Source organism: Epargyreus clarus, unplaced genomic scaffold (genome assembly GCF_041222505.1).
Source record: "Epargyreus clarus isolate Ecla_fem2 unplaced genomic scaffold, WU_Ecla_fem_2.2 ptg000017l, whole genome shotgun sequence".
NCBI lineage: Eukaryota > Metazoa > Arthropoda > Insecta > Lepidoptera > Hesperiidae > Epargyreus > Epargyreus clarus.
This window is the reverse complement of record NW_027332225.1, coordinates 10,526,929-10,548,832: the sequence shown is the minus strand read 5'-3', so window position 1 is coordinate 10,548,832 and position 21,904 is coordinate 10,526,929. Positions and strand designations below refer to the sequence as shown.

The 21,904-nt window shown below is 34.4% G+C and overlaps 3 protein-coding genes across 3 annotated transcripts; 1 reads left to right on the top strand and 2 right to left on the bottom strand.

Annotated features, from left to right (window-relative positions):
• The first annotated feature begins 81 nt into the window (after positions 1-81).
• Positions 82-4,083, top strand: Fkbp45 (45 kDa immunophilin FKBP45). The gene is made up of 7 exons (XM_073082287.1): positions 82-112; positions 405-589; positions 1,350-1,487; positions 1,931-2,125; positions 3,038-3,214; positions 3,470-3,642; positions 4,002-4,083. The coding sequence occupies exons 1-7, from the start codon at positions 82-84 to the stop codon at positions 4,081-4,083; spliced, it is 981 nt and encodes a 326-aa protein (XP_072938388.1).
• A 1,606-nt stretch (positions 4,084-5,689) lies between these two features.
• On the bottom strand, positions 5,690-6,359 carry LOC140749175 (UPF0729 protein AAEL015238). The gene has a single exon (XM_073082220.1). It carries the CDS (start codon positions 6,146-6,148, stop codon positions 5,888-5,890), a length of 261 nt encoding a protein of 86 aa, XP_072938321.1. The 5' UTR covers positions 6,149-6,359; the 3' UTR covers positions 5,690-5,887.
• A 6,159-nt stretch (positions 6,360-12,518) lies between these two features.
• LOC140748925 (protein AF-9) lies at positions 12,519-21,880 on the bottom strand. The gene is made up of 4 exons (XM_073081887.1): positions 21,688-21,880; positions 21,523-21,608; positions 14,802-14,988; positions 12,519-14,011 (listed from the first exon to the last, which is right to left on the bottom strand). The coding sequence occupies exons 2-4, from the start codon at positions 21,556-21,558 to the stop codon at positions 13,404-13,406; spliced, it is 831 nt and encodes a 276-aa protein (XP_072937988.1). The 5' UTR covers positions 21,559-21,608; positions 21,688-21,880; the 3' UTR covers positions 12,519-13,403.
• Positions 21,881-21,904: the final 24 nt, after the last annotated feature.

Here is a 21,904-nt window from a genome sequence, read left to right as displayed (position 1 = left end):
TGTGTCTTAGTGCTCAGGTGTGGCAATGCATCTGTGATCAGCTTCTGACAAATCCCTTATTCTATATGGAGTGGTCTTAGAATGAATGCTTTAGACTTCATGATGGCCAGGCGTAAATTAGCAAGACTTTATAAACCTATAATATTTTAGGAATTATGAGCTTGAAGATTACCTCATAATGTTTTCCTTTACCATTTAATAAGGGATAATTTATTTCTAAGATGCCCAAAAAAATCAGTAGTGTGTTTGTGGCATTTAAACCTCTAGCTTTAATTCAAAGGACTCACTGCTTATGCACAATTATTATTTTAGTTTCACATTACCAGTTTGGTATTTAGAATTGTTTACATCTTTAGATTTTGTAGTGCAGGTAATTTAATAAGATAATAAAAATTTATGCACAGGCAAATGCAATGTCCACCTGACGGGTTACCTGGACCCCGAGTTTGAGGAGGAGCTCTCTGAGGAGGAGGAGGAGGAGGAAGAAGAAGCAGAAGCAAAAGCAGAAATTGAGGAGAAACCTGTCCCTGAGAAGAATAAGAGGAAGCTGGCTAACAATGTTGAGGCACCTGCCACCAAAAAGGCTAAGGTAAAAATTCATGTAATTCTTTGAAATATAAAACTATTCTGCCCATAGATGCCCATTGAATAAATAATAAATAAATAAATAAATAAATAGAAGGTCAAAGATGCACAATGTTAGATTGAATTTTATCAAAATGGTCAAAATTTATCTGCATATGTGTGCCGTAATAGTAAAATTGATATATTTTAATTTGACCATTTTACTTGTAACTATGATGTATATATGTATTTAGCAATGAATAAATAATTGTAACAAATACATATAGAATCAGTTAATATGATATTTTGACCAAATATTGTTTAAATGTTGTGTTGAAAAATAATTATTTTCTTCGGAACGTTATACTTCTATTGATTGTTATACCTTTTGGCAGTATGTTTGTGAATTCATGTGCAATGCAAGTCAATTTGAAATAAAAATTCAGCACTCCATTAATAAGCATATTAATTTTCCTAAAATTAAAAACGCTCCCTGGCCAGGAGTGCTTAGGGCCACTTATTCAAGAATTAATTGTAATGACATGACTTTTCTATGCATCTCTTTCTTTCTAGTAGATTGTTTATGTGGGTTCACATATGTCTTTCTCATGCTTTGATGGTCTTTAGAGTAGCGAAAAATTCTAGTCTGATTCTGCTAGACTTAAATAAATAAGAAAACCTATCATAAGTACAGTTACCACAAGTCTTTTTTTTTTTACAAGTTAATCAATTGAATCTATTCTATATTCCTTCTAAGACTAACCTTATCTTATTTATCTATGCAGCCAGATAAAAAAGGAAAGAAGGCTCCAGTGGCCGAGGAGAGTTCAGACTCTGATGATGATGAAGATGATAAAGACCAGCTGCAGAAGTTCCTAGATGGCGAGGATATGGATACTGATGACAATGATGACTCTTTCAAGGTCAACACATCTGGTGAAACAGATGACAGGTGAATATTTTGTTAAAACTCTAATTTCAATTTTAAAAAATCAAATAATATCATTAATCGATAAAAAACAATCATATATATGGTCGATTGAGAAACCTCTTTTTTATGATGTAGTTTAAAAAATGTAAATTCAATCCTAATTGTAAAAATTAATTCCTAATTGTTTCTCATAAGTTCCCTTCGAATTTTATTGGGTCTTGGGTGGATCTTAACAATATTATGTAGGAATTTTGCCTACCAAATTTGAAATTTGACGATGTCTGCCTACTAGAAGCTAAAAATTAAATTTATTTATTATTTATAACAGGTTTTGCTTAGAATAATGCAATAAAAAATATAGAAAAAATGCCATATTAATTTAAAACTTCTTACAACAGTGATGAAGAAGATGATGATGATGATGAAGATGAGGAGGAGGAGGAGGAGGAGGAAGGTGATGAAGAAGAAGCAGACGATGATGAAGAAGAAGCGGAGACCACACTCGACACCAGCAAGGAGGAGATTGACACCTCTAAGTTGACAAAATCACAGAAGAAGCGTCTCAAGAAAAAACTACAACAACAGAAAAAGGCGCAGCCAGCTCAAGTGAATGGCGTTGAGAAAGCTAAGGTAAGCTAGAAATATTATGAGGTTGATAAACTTGAGCTATATAGAAATAATGTAAGATCGAGCAAGCATTGCATTACTCATTGTTTTTTTATTTAAGCAGTTTTGAAATTTGCAATTTATTATTATAATAAATATAGATTATTAGTTAAATGGCATTGCTTTTTGAATGCGATGATATCTATTGTGTACCAATTTCTGCCTTATAAGAGAAGTGTTAAGTGCTGCCAAATTCTGGTTTGAAATTAGTGTTGAAGTTAAATGTATTAGGTGTTAGTCATTAGGTGGAGGCCTCAACTTTGCTCTCTGAGAATACAATGTTGACTATTTTTTCATATGCAATATTAATTAATTTTGAAAATATTTGAATCCTGTATTTTTACTACAACAATTTAACATTATATAAGGCTGCTAGAATCAGAGTGGCTTAACTGCATTTTAATGATTTTTGACCTATCTGTATTTTCGTAATTTATAAATGTTGTATTAAACGCTTTATACACTCGCAGCCCCACACTAGGATTCCCTGTGTCATGGGTGCCATGGTCACACACATAGACAAATACACAAACACCCAGACCCAGGAATCTAAATTCATCATTTAGATATCTGTCTGGCCGGGGATCGAACCCGGGACCCTTTGCGCGTCAGACCGGTATGGTGGCTTCTCCGCCACGCGGGTCGTCAAATGGTTGCGCGGATTGCATGGTCCGCGTAAAACTGCTAGTCCGCTCTGAATATAGAATCGCGTCGCCATAGTAAATTGTATGACTACACCTCGTAACATCTTCAGAGTGGACTATATACTTTTACTTTTCTCCATATTGTAAATCGTTTTTTGTAGTTAGGCTACTCTGGTGTTCTAACAGCCTTATTTATGCTTTAGCATAGTGACTTAAGATTTTGTTTGTACAGAAGGAAAAACCAGAAGCCCAGCCTCAGAAGGCAGATAAGAAGAAAGAAGGTAAGAAGGAAGCTCAAGAGGTGCCAGCCGGTGACAAGAAAGAAAAGAAGTCTCTCACAGGTGGTGTGTTCATTGAAGATCTTAAGATCGGATCTGGCCCACTCGCGAAACCAGGAAAAACTGTGATGGTATGTAGATTTTATTTATTCCTTTACTGTGAATCAAATATGCATTTCTTCATACTGTGTTATACTTATTTTCTCAACTATTGGTCATTGTGTCACTCTAAGTGTGAACTTGGAAATCTCAATTTGAAATAGTTATAAGACTTGGACCACACTGTACACTATGTAGATAATTTTGTGAAATTGGGTGTTTTATAAACTTGAATTCTCCTGCAACTATAGACCATGTTTATGTTCATTGGGCATCTTTATTCACAGGTATACTATGAAGGTCGCCTGAAGCAAAACAACAAGATGTTTGACAACTGCATGAAGGGTCCAGGATTCAAGTTCCGTCTTGGTGCCAAAGAAGTTATCTCCGGATGGGATGTAGGCGTGTCCGGAATGAAAGTCGGCGGCAAGAGGAAAATCGTCTGCCCGCCCGCGATGGCGTAAGTTGTTCCTGTCTTTTTTTTTCGTTTGAAAGCTTAAATCTTAAATAAAATGTTTACATCAATTCTGTTATTAAATGTATACGTTTTGGCGCGTTGGGGAGAACAGGTCAGTGTATTTTTAACAGGCGACGGAAGTTCCATAGTAGTATTTTTTTAAATTATAAACAGAGCCATCTTGTTTAAAAAATAAAGTGTTACTTACTGCATTATCGGTATAATTTCTTTTGTACTTACATAGGAACTTATGTACTTAATTTGTTCGGATTACAAAAAATATTATTATAAAAAGGACTTTAAATAAGTATTTTTCTTTAAAAATTCTATCCTAAATCCATTATTAACTTTTCTTTTTACAGGTATGGAGCGAAAGGTTCACCCCCAGTCATCCCTCCAAACTCAACACTAGTGTTTGAAGTGGAATTAAAGAATGTAAAATAAATTGCAACCTATATGTTTAGTGTTTGGTATGTTATGGACGTTGTTTGGATAAAATGTATGTTATTGAATGAGCAGGGATGCTATACAGCATTTTAAATATTACCCTAATGTGAGCCACCTGTAATTTTTTTGTGTGTAATAAATCATAAACATTTCTAATTATATAAATGACCGACATCTCTAAATTTATGTTTGATTTGTTTCAGTTTGAAATATTTTGTTATACTTATTACCGGTGGCTCATATTAGCTTTACTACATGTAAGTTCAGTGAAGTTAGGCTAAAATAAGATTTAACTGTCATGGATTTTATTGATCTAGTATGTCGCTATACAAAATATTCCATTTGCACAATAAAAATGTGTTAACATCTATTCACTTTTGTCTTAGCAGGATTATTCTTGGCTTATCACCTTTTATACTTCTACTTCGTAATAAAAAATAAGCTTAGCCATGAAAAATTCTGTTATCATGAAAGGGTCACTAAATGTAACATGACATAACTATATGAGGATATATTTTTCTGTGTAATCTAAATGTTCGTCTATTTTAGGTGCATATACATAATTATAGTACTACTTGATCCTACTATATTTGAACTGTTCATTAAATCAATGTTGTATAATTTGGATAGGCTTCACACACTTGAAAGCACCCCAAAAAGTTTCAAGCATAATAATTAGCCGTTCCTTATGTTTTTACTTGACTTTGAGGACATTAGTACTGCTTTTTCACTCGAAAATTATCACACCAGCAACATGGAAAATTAAATAGAAATAAACAAATTCCACTTCACATTTGTCATTTTTATTATAAGTAAGTTGTACAATAATAAATCTTCAAAAAGGAAATTAATTTTTCATCTAAAAATATTAGTACATAATGGCAGTTTCATCAAAATTATGTTATCATATGTGTGACCTTGTAATTCAGTTAATGATATATTGTAAAAATTCAAAAATAATTACATAATAAAAGTACTTAGGCATGGCATGTTTCAATCACTGTTATAAAATACATACATTGAAATTTCATTTGACATTGTCATAAAATAATTAGAAATTTTAAAAATTTCTTTAAATATAATACTAATATTTTTTTGTTTTGTACAATATTGCCTACATTTTGTTAAATTGGCTTTTTAATTAGAATAAGTTTTTGTCAGTGAGCCATATGTAAGTTAAGATAATGACTTCTTCATCCTTGCAGGCCATTCATGTGATGAGGTTTAAGTAATTAATAAAAATTAAGATACCAATGTAGTGTTTTATTCAATAGTCCTGATCATTGTTATAAATTGAAATCAATTGGCACATATAGGAGCCAGATTTGATGATAATTATAAAGTACTGCGAAGTGTATGTACATTTATTATTTCTAAACTTAAAATAACTAGTTTTTTGTACTCTTGTCTGACTGAATCCTCAAACCTGTTCTTTGTAGTACAAGAACACTCGAAACTTGTTGCAAACACACTGCAACGCAAATTCATTTAAATTTTAAAGATTTTTCAATCATGTTCAATAAGAATTTCATATGAAACAGGCATCATGCTAAAGAAACAATACCTATTACAGGTATATGGTGTAATTATAAAATAAAAGGCATTGTACATTAATATAACTTCTTTTAATTTTTCATAAATGCATAACAACCACCAAATCCAGCATGAAATTGCTAACCTTGTGTCGACGCGGAAATAATAAACGCTAAAGGTCAAACATAAAATCTGTATCCATACGACGCAAAAAAAAAACTAAATAAATATATGATAAAATACTTTTAAATTATAAAATAAAAATAAACTATTCTGCTTTAAGTCGGTCGGGTTGTATCACTTCTTTGGGAGAATCGTCGGACTCTTTGTTTTCCTTGTCTTGAACACTGTTATTTTTCTTACTAAAGGCACACACGCCTCCTTCGCACTTAAACGGAAATTCAGTCTTCACGTTTCCATCCGCATCCTTAACCGCCCAGGGATTCCAAAACCGTAGAACGTAGGGTTGAATAAATTTATGCCACAGAAACAGCAAAACAGGGATGATGAAACATGGAACGCAAACCATTTTGAATACAATTTATGTTACCGCATAAGATTATCTTCAGCTTTAAAGGTTGTTACGTTTGGATATTTTCTCGAATTTTGTTTGCAACAGGTTATTTAGTATGAATTCATTAATTTTGTGATTTGCAATTTTTATTATTTATTGATTTAAATGAAGTTCACATGACATGACAAAATGACATTACTGTTTAGTTGAAATGTTGACAGCTAATTGATGTAATAAAGGAACTGGCACAATATATTTCAGTTGACGAGTGTTACGAAGAATAAAAATCCGTTGAAAATAGCACACTATTTAATTAAAAGAACTTCACATATACGCTTAATGACTAGCGCTTATCAGCTCAATTTTATCAATGACCAACCTAACTGAACCTCCAACTTTAATACCCGGTCGTACAACCATGTTTACTTTGGCCACGATTCGCTAAGCAACCGGAGATAGAAATCGATTTAATATCGAATAGTTTTTGAATCTTGGCATTTTATGCATCATATTTGGCTTTACAAGTCCTAATACAGTGAACCTTGCTTAAGTGGGACCTGGATAAGTGAGAAACCTCCATAACTGGAACTCATGCTGAGGTCCCAACACTTTGGCACTGAATTACCTCTGTTAGTGGGACGAGGTAAACCTCTATATCTGGGATTTGTTCTTTCGATTTATCATCATAGTTACCTCTATAACTGAGACAGCGAGTAAATTTTATATGCATAAACCTCTGTAACTGAGATAACATTGTTTGTTTACTCATTCTTATTCTACCCACAAATTCCACACGTAATTCCAAGTACGTAAGTACAAATTTTGAGCTTCAGTTTTAGTTTCGCTTTACTATCATACAGATGTTTATTTGAAAAATGTCAAAACGAAAGCTACAATCGTTATCATTACGTGAAAAACTGAAGTTAATATCCGTTTATGAAAGTGGGAAGACACGCGAAGAAGTTATTTTATTTAATGATCGCACCTGTATAACTGAAATAACCTGTATTCTCACCTCTATTAATGGAACCCTCTGTAAATGAGACAGATATTTATTTATACCTGTATATCTGAGACACTGGGTAAGTGGAATACCTCTATAAGTGAAACGACATTGCAGGTCCCTTGATGTCTCACTTAACCAGGTTTCACTGTATAATAATACCCATTAAAGTTATGTCCTATATAGCTTACTATACTCTTTGAAAGTTACTAACCAAGTAGTTACTTATAGGTAGGTAAATTATTTTTGGTGAAGTAAGGGTGAATATTCTGGTAAGCTGCTAAGTTTTAACTTAGCAAATAAAATCGTTATAAATAGTTAAATATAGTGGATTTGTACCCTTTTTTTATAAGATGGCGGCCGCGGCACAAAGCACAAGGACGTCATAAACGATTATTTAAACTAACGCCCCTTGTCAACCAAAAAATAAAGTTGCATCCTCTGATTTTTGCACGTTAAGACATTTCAATGAACTACAAATAGTACGAATCAACCCAATACTATAAAAATAACTACTAACAAATAATGTGCACGGGGTAGTTATTATAATGAACAACTTAAAAATTCTTTATTTTACAACAACGAGTAATAAAATAACAAAATAGTTACAGTTAATTATTCATTACAAAACATTATAGTTCATTATAGTTCAACGTAATATTCAATCCACAATAAAGTCGTGCGTACGTTCTTTTAATATAAGTTGTAGGTAAGCATCTATTGTGATCTATAAAACCGTGTAAAAGGAGACATCCATGAATTCTTCACATATATTAAGTGTTTTACCTATTAGAAAATATTAAAACGTCTTATGAATGATTACCCAAAAAGATACTTCATCCTGATCAGATAAGAACAGTTTAAAGAATATTAAACATTCAACGGTTTTTTGTTTAGCATTGCATCAATATTATGAGCCTTTTTTTATATACCGCATTTAACAAATCAGATGGAGTTGCAAAGGGTACAAGTAAGGAATATAGACTCATCTTTAAAAAAAATGTCAGCAGAAAAGAAGTCCAAAAGAATTTTGTGTTCACAGAGACGGTTCTCCTTAAGTCTATCATAGGTCAAACAGGTTTTTGTCCTTGTAGTTCCGGGACCAGAATAGGGCTACGGTATTCTCTGCCTGTCGTAAGAGGCGACTAAAAGGGGGCTTCCGAGGTTGCGGACGGCAAGAGTGGGAGCTCAAACCGCCCAGCCAGCGACCCCGGGAAGGACGGCGGTATGTGTGGTCGCATACCGTCGTAAACACCAGATGATTTGGGAGGAGCGAAAACTGCTTTCCCAGGGCAGAGCCCGATCGGGGCATCGCGCTTGGAAGAAAGGGGCAAGCGATGAGGACGGGGGGTTTTAGTGCGGTAAAAATCCCACATAACTCGACGTCGCTCCCACGTCGTCGGGTACCTTTTGAAGGTTTCCCCTCGTCAACAAAAAAAAAAGCTCAAATAGGTCTTGACAGACAAAAAATATCGTACTCTCATATTCTATATTATTCTCTTATACCTATAATGTGTATATGACGTAAATGAACCCTTATTCTCCTCCTCCATTATTACTGTATTTCTAACGTGACTATATTGGTCGGGGGATATTACACAATGTGTTATATCGCGACGGCACACTCAAAAACCCTTTTAACCTTCAGACGATATTACAAAAATAACATATTAATAAACACTATACCAATCGTAAACACAACAAAATCTTACAATTTATTTCTAAAAAAATTATATTAACTATCTACGTATAGTGCCACCAACTTTTCTGTTCAGTAGACAAATCTGGAACTAAAACAAAGCCGACCGCCATTTTGAAATGTCATTCCGCTGTCAATTCTTTGAAGTGTGAGTGCTCTTTGTTTTTCGATTCGAATATAATTGTAATAAGTGATTAAAAATGCCTAAGCCTCTCAAAAGTGATGCACGGGTCATTATTTTAAAGGTTTTAGATTTCATGAGGGAAGAAAAACGCCTGCTAGCTCCGAAAATACCGTTTGAGAAAGTGACAGAACGCGTCGCAGCTGCGACAGGTTAGTGTTGCTATGAAGTGTTGATAATTAATTAATAGAAAGTCCCGCGTAAATATTTCAGTTATTTTATTTTACTTAGTTAAAGTGTCACTGAGTATTTTTGGTAGTAAATGTTTTTTTATACTTCATGTATTTATATTTTTGCTACAGGAGTAAGCGAACGATTTGTTTACAAGCTCATGAATGAAAAGAAAAAAGCTGAAGAAAGTAATGTCAAACTATCTACTCCCGGTAAGAATAGAGAAAGAAAAACAGGAAAATTGGACATTGATGATTTTGACATTGGCGTCATACGGAGAAAAATTCATGAATTTTATTCATTTAGGAAAGAAATTCCGACTATACCAAAATTATTAAACATACTTAGAGAAGAAATTGATTTCTCTGCAAAACGTGAAACACTTAGAAAACTGCTGCATAAAATAGGATTTCGTTTTAAAAAAAACTAAAACAAATAGAAAAGTGCTATGTGAGCGTAATGACATAACTGCGTGGAGGGCTGCATACTTACAAAAAATTCGTGAGAATGAGTCTGGAGAGAAAAAAAACCCGTCGTTTATTTAGATGAGACCTATATACACTCATCTCACTCAACTGACAAATGTTGGCAAGGCCCAGATGTTGAAGGTGATTTGGAGCCAGTATCAAAAGGGAATAGGTGGATTATAGTTCATGCAGGAGGCGAAGAAGGTTTTGTAGAGAATGCTCTTCTTGTGTTTAAATCAAACACTAAGAGCGGTGACTACCATGATGAAATGAATAATGATAATTTTAAAAGATGGACTATTAAGAAATTGCTGCCGAACCTGCATAAGCATACTCTTATAGTGATGGACAATGCCCCCTATCACAGCATTTGTGTTAATAAATGTCCCAATTCAAACCACACTAAGGCTGTCATGCAATTGTGGCTGAGGGAGAGAAATATAGAATTTTCTGAGCAAATGACGAAACCTCAACTGCAAGAATTAATAAAGCGTAATAAACCAGCTCCTGAATATGAAATAGATAATCTATTAAAAAGTCATGGCCATTCTGTTCTCAGGTTACCGCCATACCACTGTGATTTGAACCCAATCGAGATGGTTTGGAGTTCAACGAAGAGAAATGTCGCTGAGCGAAATGTTGGTAAATCTAGTGCTGAAATGCCCCAGTTAATTCAGAATGCATTCGATAAAATAACAAAAGAAGAGTGGAAAAACCATTGTCACCACGTAAAAAGAATTGAAGAAAAATACAGGAACAATGATGGATATTTAGAAGAACCATTCATTATTAAGTTGCATAGTGATAGCGAAAGCGATTCAAGTGACTCTGATGACGAATTATGTAAATCACTTGGCACAGGCACCTCAGGCGCATCGTCATTATTTCTCAGGGATGTCTGGTGTGGAGCCCCTCGAAGTTAGAGATCATGACCATAATTATTTTTATAAAATATAAATTTTATTTTTATGAAATATAAATAATTATAGTTAATAATTCTGGACTTTTTATTTTTCCTGTCCTAGAATATCATTTAAGAATTAAAATTTGACATTATTAACCTAATTCTTTTTTTTAGGATGTTTACGAAGGTTATTTATCTTTTTAAATATTTTTTACATATTTTATCTAGTAAAAATCATAGGTCTCAAAGTTGTTGAGCTCCCTCTTCAGTAGGCAAATATAATTATATGGTAACATTGGACGCTGCACTAGCGACCCTGTCAACTGAACAGATAAGTTGGTGGCACTATACAAAAATTTGTAGGCACGACATGACAATACATCGAATCGCAAAATAGTAAATGAACAAAAAACAAAAATATATTTTTAAAATTCAGCGATTCAAGGACATGGGTAAGAATATATTATTCATAAGTATATTAAAATACATTTGAGCATTTAATTACTTATAACATTAGTAGCACCTTTTAGACCAAACTTTATGTTTAACTAAATTGTCTACATTTTGAATATATTTAGAAATACAACGAAATCATAAAAATATATTTTTTAAATTTTATATTTACATAATTTACTTGTATTTCTAGAAATCTAGAAAATAACTAGAAAATATAAAATTCAACACAGTTACACATGCTAGTGACTAATTTTAAAAATCACATTATATCCCGCAGAAATTTGCCTATCTACAATATATTATAAACATGAAATAATCTAGGATATTTACTAGATCTACTATCAAGATACAACAGATATTGTTATGCAGACTTATCGATATGTAACACAATGGTAAATAACAGTGATTGGTAATTTGATAAATATGTTCTAAAATATAGTATTTGTATATCATAAAATCCTTAGCTTAAAAATGCATTAACATAAATCTTACATTATATAAAAATATGCGGAAGGCACTAATACATTTCTATAGGATACCGTTATAAAAATACCCCGTCTAAGTCAAGCTCTTGTTGGCTTGTATGCATGTATAGTTCGCGTCAAATTCCTAGTCCACTGAAGTTGTTGCGAGCATGTGTAGACTTCATACAATTTGTTATGGCGACGCGATTCATTGCTATATTCAGAGCGGACTAGCAGTTTTACCCGAATTATATCTAACTCCTGATTTAGTTGCGATGCCTGACGATAAATATTAATTATAATTTTAAATGAAAACCTCCATCATGCGCAAGCACATACTATACCTAACTTATTTACGTATATAAGTAAAATATACTTTATAATAGATATAAATATTTATTAACGAACTATTTTTATATTAAATAAACACTTCTCTAGAATATAAAATCTTGTAAATAAGTATAAGAATCTGAAGGAAGTAACAGGTAACAACAACGCTTCCAACTGGTGATTCCGCGCATATATAAAATTATGTTACATTTGAGATCTATCTCACAGCACACGTACCTTCTTAATCGTTATAACTTATCTAATGATATCTTAAGACGCTTCTTCACCAGAAGCTTTTTCTTGTAATGTAACAGTTCAAATTATAATAATACTAGCTGACCCGGCAAACTTTGTACTGCCTCAAAATCTATTTATCAAATATATTCATAAAATATAGCCTATGTTACTCGTAGATAATGTAGCTTTCGAATGGTGAAATAATTTTTAAAATCGGTCCAGTAGTTTTTGAGCCTATTCATAACAACCAAACAAACAAAGTTTTCCTCTTTATAATACTAGTATAGAAGTATAGATATAGATAACAAAATTGCATCTTGGTTTGTTACATTACAGAGAAAAAATCTGGTGAGGGAGTGCCTTTAATATCGAGTTAAAAACAGCACCAGAGAATGAACTCATAATATCGTACAACGTCTTTAGATATAGTTCTCATCGCTTATGAGGACACGGGGTAGTTGATCGGTTGCTTTGATCTATTGGCTCCACCAACCGTCGTTACATAGTCGCACACGACCAAAGTCAACTTATGCGTGGTCGGACCAGTGACTCTGTATTTGAAACTAATATCATAAAATTTGAGCATAATACGTTTATATACATGATTATACTTAATACGCACACGTTTTGAATTGTTAAAAAATAATAAATATACATAGCGTCAGCTTTCTATGAGAAAAAATATCAGAATTTTTTTTTGACAGTCTGTTTTTTTTCATAATTAGTAAGCAGCTAGTGCTAGTCTCGAAATACTCAAAGTAAAGGCGTTCACTGACTATGTTGGTATTTATATGAAATAGTCGAACTAGATATTTACTTGGCACGAGTTACCTATATTGCATTATTCCCTGGTAAATACTTAAATTAAAAAAATATATAAATATATAACATAAGCAACACGCAATGGTTAAAATATATTTGAAGTTATACTTTTTTGGAGCGTTTAGGAAAATACAATCCGATATGATTATATTTTTAGCATAGATCGAAGTTGCGCATCCCTACGTAACACATAGTTCTTGCACGGGACGCGCGCTGATGAATTATGAAATTTAATTTTAGTTTACTTTGAATATGTATAAATATTTTCTTAGCTACGCCAAAGAAGTATAACTTCCTACGTACGTACATAAGTACACACGCTTTTTAAAATTTCTACGATAAATAAAATCTACGACACGGAACAATCGGTACGAAAACACGCTTTACATACTCGAATTAACTATAACATAAATATAATTAAATAAAATAATTTAAAAAGCAATAAAATTTATGTAACAGGAAAAGTTATAGTCGGATGGCACAATTAATATCAAGGAAAACAGTAACAAATGCACTTACACTTTTCTGGCTAAGCACTAGTAGGGACGCGAGAGATATGTCGGTAACTCGGGTACCGCATATATGGGATCCGTAAATGGCGGTAGAGTCAAAGCATTTACAGATTTCTCGTAGCTGCTAAATGACAAGTACAAATGAGAAACGCGCTCAATTTCCTCTTCAGTCATGGCCACCGAACGCAACTGCTTCTTAAAATCAGTGTTAATAGAATCACCGCACTTGGGGCAAATGTCTTCAATTATGTACTTTGTAGTCCTCATCGTTGAGTGTTTACATCTGACGGGTTCAATATACTTAAACTTTCTCGTCTTCATGTAGTCTTTGGACTTGTAGTCGCCTTCGAAGAGGACGTACAGCTTGTTGTGGCGTTTCTTCCAGTTGTGTGTGCGACTGATGACCTCTCCTCCGCCCTTCATGAGGGCCGTATACAAGGGCTCCGTAGGATTTTCGAAATCGTAATAAACAGATCTCGACTCCGAACTAGTCTTGTTGTTGTTCTCGATGTGCAGACTGTACCGAAGACAGATTTTCTTTGGTTTGTTGCTGCATTTCAGGTACACGTGAATGGGTATATCTATCGACGCGCAGCCGGACTCCTGTATCTCGTACGGCGGCTCTTGAAGAACTGTAACAACGTAAATAGTAACGTGATTTAAATGGAAATAAGGAATACTTACGCAAATTAAAATTTATAATGCTAAATGTAGGTTACTGATATTTTTCCTACGTGCTCTGGCAACTATTTATCTGTTTGCAAAGTAAGTGATAACGATAATTTTATGATAATTTAGCTTATTACCGTGTGGGGCCAAGTAAATATTTGTAGAGATGGCTACATCATTTTATGTAAAGTATAGCAAATAGCCATATTTCGACTGTGTTACAATCTTTTATGGTTTGTGGCACGATCAACTTACTTATTTCTGCCTTATAACAGCAGTGTTAAGCGCTGCTGTGTTCTGATTTGAAGGGAGTGATCAAAAATAATTTTGCGAGGTATCAACCAACGTTAAAATGTAGCAATCACTGCAGGTGCATTATATCGAAACAATTACTGACACAATCGAACTCTGCATAAAGTGCCTACCGACTACAAAGATATCCTCTACGTCAAGACAAACTGACTTGCATTTAAACAAATGTTATTAAATGTCCTTTAAGCCTTACCTTTGCGAAGCCAAGTCGAGCACCGAGTCGTTTCATTAGTTTGATCGACAATTTATCATGATCCCGGTTTTACAGCTGAACCGTGGGCATCAAGACAACCCGCTTGGCTGTCCCGTCCAACGTGATACAGCGTGCATTCTCGAGACCTCACCCAGTCGGGAGAGACCTGCGTTCAGGAATGTACATGTGTTGAACTGATACTCAGTTGCCCTGCAACTAACGGGAACGTATAAGATAGCGTGACAGACCTCGCTTCGGGTAGACGAAGGCGCTGGCCGGGTGGAGATGGAAGACGACCTTGTGCACGAAGGGGCTGATGTCGGTGCCGCGCGAGCCGCGGACCCACACGCGCCAGTCCAGCGCCAGCGAGCGGCCCGACGCCGAGCGCCGCGGCTCGCACGCGTGACCCACCTCTAGCCAAACGCGAACGCACATCTGTAACATAATTATAAATAAATAGTACCCTCCGTGACTCGACTCCGGAGGCACCATCGCTACTCCTGTATCTGCCTTGTAATAAGTGCTACTGTATACCTACTGAGATTTAAGGGTGCGGTCAGGGAGACTTATTACGAGATTTAATAACTTACTACTTAAAGTTAGCAACGTATCCGTGACCAATGTAAGCTGCGCTCATCTACAGATGTTTATAGATGGCAGTGATCACTCACCATCAGGTGGAAAGCGTGCTCGTTCGATAATTCTAAAATATATGATATAAGAAATTACTGGATACTTATCGCTGTCCGTGTATGACCAGTTTCAGGTGTACGTATATCTAGTTAGTAACTAAATACTAGCCGTAAGGTAGGTATAAGTTTTAGGGGAAAGTAGAGAGTACTAAGTGACATAGGGCGCAAAAAAATCAATTTAAATATTGACTATGTTGTTAATTAAAATTAAAACTATGTTGTTAATTAAAATTTAATGCGGATTAAAAATTAATTATCACTTGCTCATGATAAAAAACATCATGAGGGCCTACACGCCTCAGAGTTATTTAAAACATTTTTATAATTGGATGAGTGTACAATAGCGATTAATATAAGTTCAATTGATAAAAACTACAATTATTGCAAAACTGCCATTATATTGATAGGTACCTATTTAAACAATAAGGTTCGAGTTTTCCTCATGAATTTGTCGCAATTTATTTACGTACGAATCTATTTGTTTAATCGGTTTCCCAACTTCTCCGTTAATACGTCACAATTTAATAATATACCTACGACTGAACAAAATAAAGTTATCTCGCTGGCATTTTTTTACGTAGGCACATAAAAATATCACAAAAGCGGATGTTAGATGATATTAAATTACTTTTTGATTAGGTACCAACACAAAATTTTAGTAACTACATTATGTGCCACTGTCAATTCGAGAGTTTGACCTTCGCCGTTCCTTGCCTATTGGTAATTCATACAAGTACATAGCTAACAAGACGACAATCTACCATATTGGAGCGCAAGGCATCATACAATCAATCAATTAATCATAGCGTGCCCTGCAAGTCTGAACTGAATCTGAGTTCTATTACCACATTAGATTATTCTGCAAATCGTTCATATTAAGGATATTAGCGTTGGTCTCGAATGGCAGATCCAGGATTTCCATTTGAGTCAGTAATTTTGTTCGAAGATAGGTTTCATCAAAAAAATTGTACCATCCATACGTAGGACGGCGTCAAAAAGGTCTGTAATATCGAAGAGATCATAAATTGACGTAAATATATGATTTTACATTTAAGGCAAAGGGGCCGGATTAACTCAAATTTCTAAAATCTAGCTACTTCCTTAATGGTCAAAGGTAACTTAAGTGCATGAATTTAGAATGTTCTCTAGGTGTTAAAAAGTTTCAGTTCAGAGTCGTCTACATTAGGTAAATTTTTATCTTCCTCGAGTATTTCTACACTTGCATGTGATACTTATGATATTTTGTCGTATATGTTCCGTCTGTTCCTATGCAAAGGGCTTATTAAGACTCAAAATTATTTTTGATATCAAAGTATTTTCGTTATTACGATAGTAGTATGGTTACTAGTCATGGATTGGCATGGTAGTAATTATAACTTTAAAACTACTGCAAACAAAATTATAAATAACCTGGATTTACGTATATGTTTTCTAAGAATCCGTCATAAGCCGGTAGCAACCTCCTAAATTTATTCGCAAACATTACTTATTCAAACGTCGTCGAATGTATAACAAACAGTCCATATTTTTTGTGTTCAGACAAAAACTCTATGCTAATATATCACACAACTCACTATTCGACCAATTTAGAAAGGCGTGTCGATCAATACTGATTTTCTCAACGAAATAAACTTTACGTTTTATACATTTAGTTTAGTCATTTTCTACATTTAGGATTTCTAACTAGCTACTAAGTCTAAGCCTAAGGTTCATCATCATCATCAACCCATTACTGTCCCACATCTGGACACGGGTCTCCTCTCACAATGAGAAGGATTAGGCCATAGACCACCGCGCTGGTCAAGTGCGAATTGATATTATTCACATACATTTGAAAACTTTTTTTAAGAATCCTCCGGTATACAGATTTCCTCACGATGTTTTCCTTCACCGTTTAAGCAAGTGATAATTAATTTCTAACGCACATACCTAAAATTAAACGTAGATAAATGTTTGATATAGAGTTGCTACAAGGAAGAGAGCGTCAGTAACGAAATAAAGCGGTTTATTGTTACGTCAGAGGTCAGTTCTAGTTTGTAATGCAGCCTTGGCCATGAACACAAACATTAACCAATTAAAACGAACTACTTTGAGGCACTCAACTACTTATGTTGAAACGGTAAAAAGAGGGTAAGGAGGCGCTAGAAACTTGGCAGAAGTAAATGTTTCGATTGTCTTTTTTATCATATAAGAATACCAAACTAGCCCAGTTCGGATCAAATCCGCCTGATACTAAGAGGTCACTGGCGCCCATGGACATCGGTAAGCAATCCTGAATAGGATTATAATTCTACCTGAGATCGCTCGCCGATTCGTTGTTACTTGCTACGCTGAGAAATATTTTTTTTTATTTATTTTATAAGTATCTCCCTCATTCTTTAAATTCAAACTAGAACGTAGTACTTAACCTTGTTGTTATAAAACACTGAATAGGTACTCCACGAACTCACTGTGTATACAGTTCGCTGGTAAAGTATGCTTCCCATACTGCACCAGCAGATAGATGAAGTCTAAAAATACCTGATATTCACATAGGAGACAGAATAAATAAATGTCCTACCTTTAAAAGGTAGACTGTGATGCCAATCAATATTTTTTTTATTAAATTGAATTATTACTATATTTACTGTCAATACAATTGTCAAACTATTTTTTTTTAATTTCATTGTGGTTTATAAACCTGACGGTAATACGACATGTATTTCCTTATTTCTTTGTCATTCATTTTAGGTATGAAATAAAATGATGTCACAAATTAACATCGCCGATGGACCGGACAAGTGCAGCCACCTTTGCAACTACCAAAAGGTTGCCGACCTGTGTCTTAGAAATATTTTATTCTCTACCACTTATGGTGGTAACTGGCAAGTAAGGTAGAGGTCATTATACAATTATTCTGAATACCAATGTAATTAAAATATTACTTAACATATAAATTAATAGATATTGTAGGTATATTATACCTACCTATGTATTTAAATAAATTAATTTTAATTAAATTTAAATAGACATAATATACAGTTATAACTGCTTCTAACGATAAGACAACCTTTTGTATTTCTTAACATATTTACTTATGTTCATTTTTTCTTAAAATTCGTTTGCAGATAAGCAGTTTTTAAATTAACATGAATATTTTCCTCAAAAGATACGACATACGACTAATACGTTTTTGTTTATTAAATAAGAAGGTTATGTAAATTATTCCTTTTTTTCTAATTGATGAAATCGACTTTTTTATAATATGTGAGTAGCAGACAAGCATGCAATCCACCTGATGGTTAGTGGCGACTGCCGCCCATGGACTTCTGTAATCAACCCCAGATAGGATTAGATATTCCTACCTGAGGTCGGCCACAGATGCGCCGCCACGCCTGAGGACTAAGCTGGAACGCCTCAGAAAAGTATGTCTCCCTCACCACACCCTTCAAACCAGAACACATCGCTTAAAACTGCTGTTATAAGGCATAAATAGGTGTGGCCACGAACCACAAAGGGTTCTACCACCTTCAAAGACTTAGCGTGAAAACGTAATTTAAGTGACTATTCATTTATAAACTTTGTAATGTAATATATGTTAACTAACTATTATAGTACAAATCTAATTAATTCGTTCGACACAAAGTGAAATAGCAACTATGAGTAATATATTAATTACCAACACGGACGACGTTTATTACGACATAATTTAATGCATATTATTATGTAGTTTTGTACTCACTATGTGAAGAACGTATATTTACGTTATATATTATAATTGCGTTAGTGTAAAATACTTCAATAAAAAACCTTTTGACATCTATTTTACGAAGTGGCGATACGCAAAGCAACGATAAAACTCATATAGGTCATAGATTAGTAAAGATACTTCGCCGCCTTGAATTTGAATGAAGCCACAAATGGCTTATTATCGTAAGTTCTTTTTTTGAATTCTTGACAAATAAAAACATTTTTCGAGAAAATTTACGAATAAATAACTAATACTGCGTAATTTTCAATTATAATGTACAATTTACATAATGAATAAATAATTATTTCAAATATTTTAGGGACATTTTAGCACGGAGACATGGCAAAACTTTTTTACGCAACTATTTCAATTCTCAAAACTGGGTACATTTTCTTGTTAGGAGTGAATAATCTTTACTAATCTATGATATAGGTACTTATATCAAGTCCAGCGATACACATATTTCGACCGGGAAAGTACAAACGGCACAACCAAAAGGTAAATCCAGTCCCTATGATTTGATCGGGGAGAAACCACTGCCACAACTATTTCTAACGTGAAATAGTGATTTGCATTTTGGTGGAAAATTGGGCATTAAAGCTGATTTACATATGAGGCGAACATCTCCCGCACACCTGGTGTTACGACGTTACGACGGCATGCGACCACACATACCTATGCGACCACACATGCTATTTCAATGTTTCAAAAAATAAGTAGTACTAAAAGATATGTTTTCCGTAAAAACTAAAAACAAATTCTTTGAAAATTTTCCGTACAAAAGAAAACATATTCATATGTAATCTAGAAATTTCTAAACAGCAGCAGTATTCGCTAATAATTATATTTGCAAAATATAAACATCATGTCTTACGTATCACATCTGATTATCATGTTTAATCAGATGTGATGCCAGTGCTTGTAAACGAGACATTTTAATATTTCTCAAATACTGTCACGATCCCAACTCTTGAACGATGCAAATCTCAACTATTAAATGTTACACAGTAAAGTATTTTTTTTCAATAACTGAATCCAGTTATAACATCGTTTACATACTACGTGCGAATAGTAATCGGTCATGTTGTGTGTAGGGCGAACCTAACGTGCGATTGCCAAGGGCGCAACCTTCAAAGGGGGCGTAGCCGACCCACACAAAAACATACGAGTTGGTGAAAAACTGCCGTATATATAATGATTAGGTAAATCCATAGATTAGTAAAGATTACTCACGCCTAACAAGAAAATGTACCCAGTTTTGAGAATTGAAATAGTCGCGTAAAAAAGTTTTGCCACGTCTCCGTGCTACAATGTCACCAAAATATTTGAAATAATTATTTATTTATTATATTCTATTTACGTAAATTACGTAATTATTACGTAAATTAGTTATTTATTCGTAAATTTTCTCTAAAAATGATTTTATTTGTCAAGGATTCAAAAAAAGAACTTACTAAAATAAGCCATTTGTGGCTTCATTCAATTTCAAGGCGGCGAAATATCTTTACTAATCTATGGGTAAATCAGGACATTTGGCTAGAATTCCTCGCGACTTTTTCTTCACCATTCAGGTAGGTACCTACATCTAGTGATAATTGTTTTCTAATACATCTTCGTGTGTAAGTAAGGAGTAATTTAAAAACCTTGCAATAGTTGCAGATGAAACAATGATCCATGTACGTCAGTAAATATACGAAAATATTCTAATTTCTAATGTACTGAGCTTACCAATTCCTTGATATCCATTCTTATTGCCGCTACAACATTTAACTGATCATCTATAATAAGTAGGTATAACAGTAACAATTGAAATTATTAATAACTGTCTATTTATTTAACTTATAGTTACATGAACATAATGACCAGATATTCGATAATGATATTTGTCGTCTTAGAATGTAGACTAAGGGCATCTCAAAATATCATTAAGATAAGATTTGTGTACTTATTGATAAATAACTATTAACTATCATTACATACAAGACATATACAGATAAGTATACTAAGTAGGTTAAAGAATAAAATACACGTATGTAATTACTATAATCAGAATACGGAAATGAATTAGTGATACGTGTAGTACAAACCAGATATTTGCTGGAGTATGTGTTTAAAAGCGCATGTATGAATCGAGTATTTATGCTTAAAACCAGTTATGTTTGGTAGGCCATCGCGCTAACTTCGACTGCATAGCTACAGGTTTTTTAAATAGCAACAAACAACAGTGATCTCTCAATATATTTTTTATTTGTAAACATTTAGTCACGCTTCTTTAATACCTTTCATTGGATATTTAACTCGAGGATAATTTAAATAGCAACACCAATTGATAAGAGCGATAAGGAAACTGGCAATACGTATTGTACTCGTAGTATGAATACAGGTTCACTAATTACGGCCGCGCCAAATGTTCACGTAGAGCAGTCGGTTAGTTTTCCGAATGGCAATAATTAACATTCCCCGCGATTTTAGTCACGGTCAACACACGCACGAAACGCGCCAACAGCCACGGCTCATCCGTGCGATATTATTGCGATCAGCACTCACCGGCTTGTCATGTCGATTCAGGGGACCTTCAGTCATTTTCCAAGATGTGATAAAACCGCCGCTCCTCGTGCGGTGACGGCTGACATCTGTAACAGGCCATCGAGGTCATGTTATTGCTGACTTCGCTGAGACTGGACAAAAACACACAAGAACGCCGAGTCTCACTTGTGCTGTATGTGTCGGAGGCAAAGATGCATGAAGGCAGCTCTAAGTTTCCGGCGACGAGTTAAACGCGCTGCATTTCTGACAAGAAGGCGTCGGCGAGCCGTGTTTATCACTGAATCACTGAGGCCACTGAGGGAGATGAGAGGCGGAGGGTGGGCGGCGCGGCGGTGACGTGAGCGAGTGACGTGCTACTCCTCCCGCCTCGCGTTTCGCGCCT

Excerpts from the sequence above, each read along its gene's own strand:
- LOC140748925 (XM_073081887.1), bottom strand. The coding sequence starts at position 21,558 with ATGACTGAAGGTCCCCTGAATCGACATGACAAGCCG. Across the intron at positions 14,989-21,522 it reads TGAATCGACATGACAAGCCG|ATGTGCGTTCGCGTTTGGCT; the intron begins GTGAGTGCTGAT and ends ATTATGTTACAG. Across the intron at positions 14,012-14,801 it reads CTTCGTCTACCCGAAGCGAG|TTCTTCAAGAGCCGCCGTAC; the intron begins GTCTGTCACGCT and ends ACGTTGTTACAG.
- Fkbp45 (XM_073082287.1), top strand. The coding sequence starts at position 82 with ATGAATGCTTTAGACTTCATGATGGCCAGGC. Across the intron at positions 113-404 it reads AGACTTCATGATGGCCAGGC|GCAAATGCAATGTCCACCTG; the intron begins GTAAATTAGCAA and ends ATTTATGCACAG. Across the intron at positions 3,215-3,469 it reads AACCAGGAAAAACTGTGATG|GTATACTATGAAGGTCGCCT; the intron begins GTATGTAGATTT and ends CTTTATTCACAG.
- LOC140749175 (XM_073082220.1), bottom strand. The coding sequence starts at position 6,148 with ATGGTTTGCGTTCCATGTTTCATCATCCCTGTTTTGCTGTTTCTGTGG.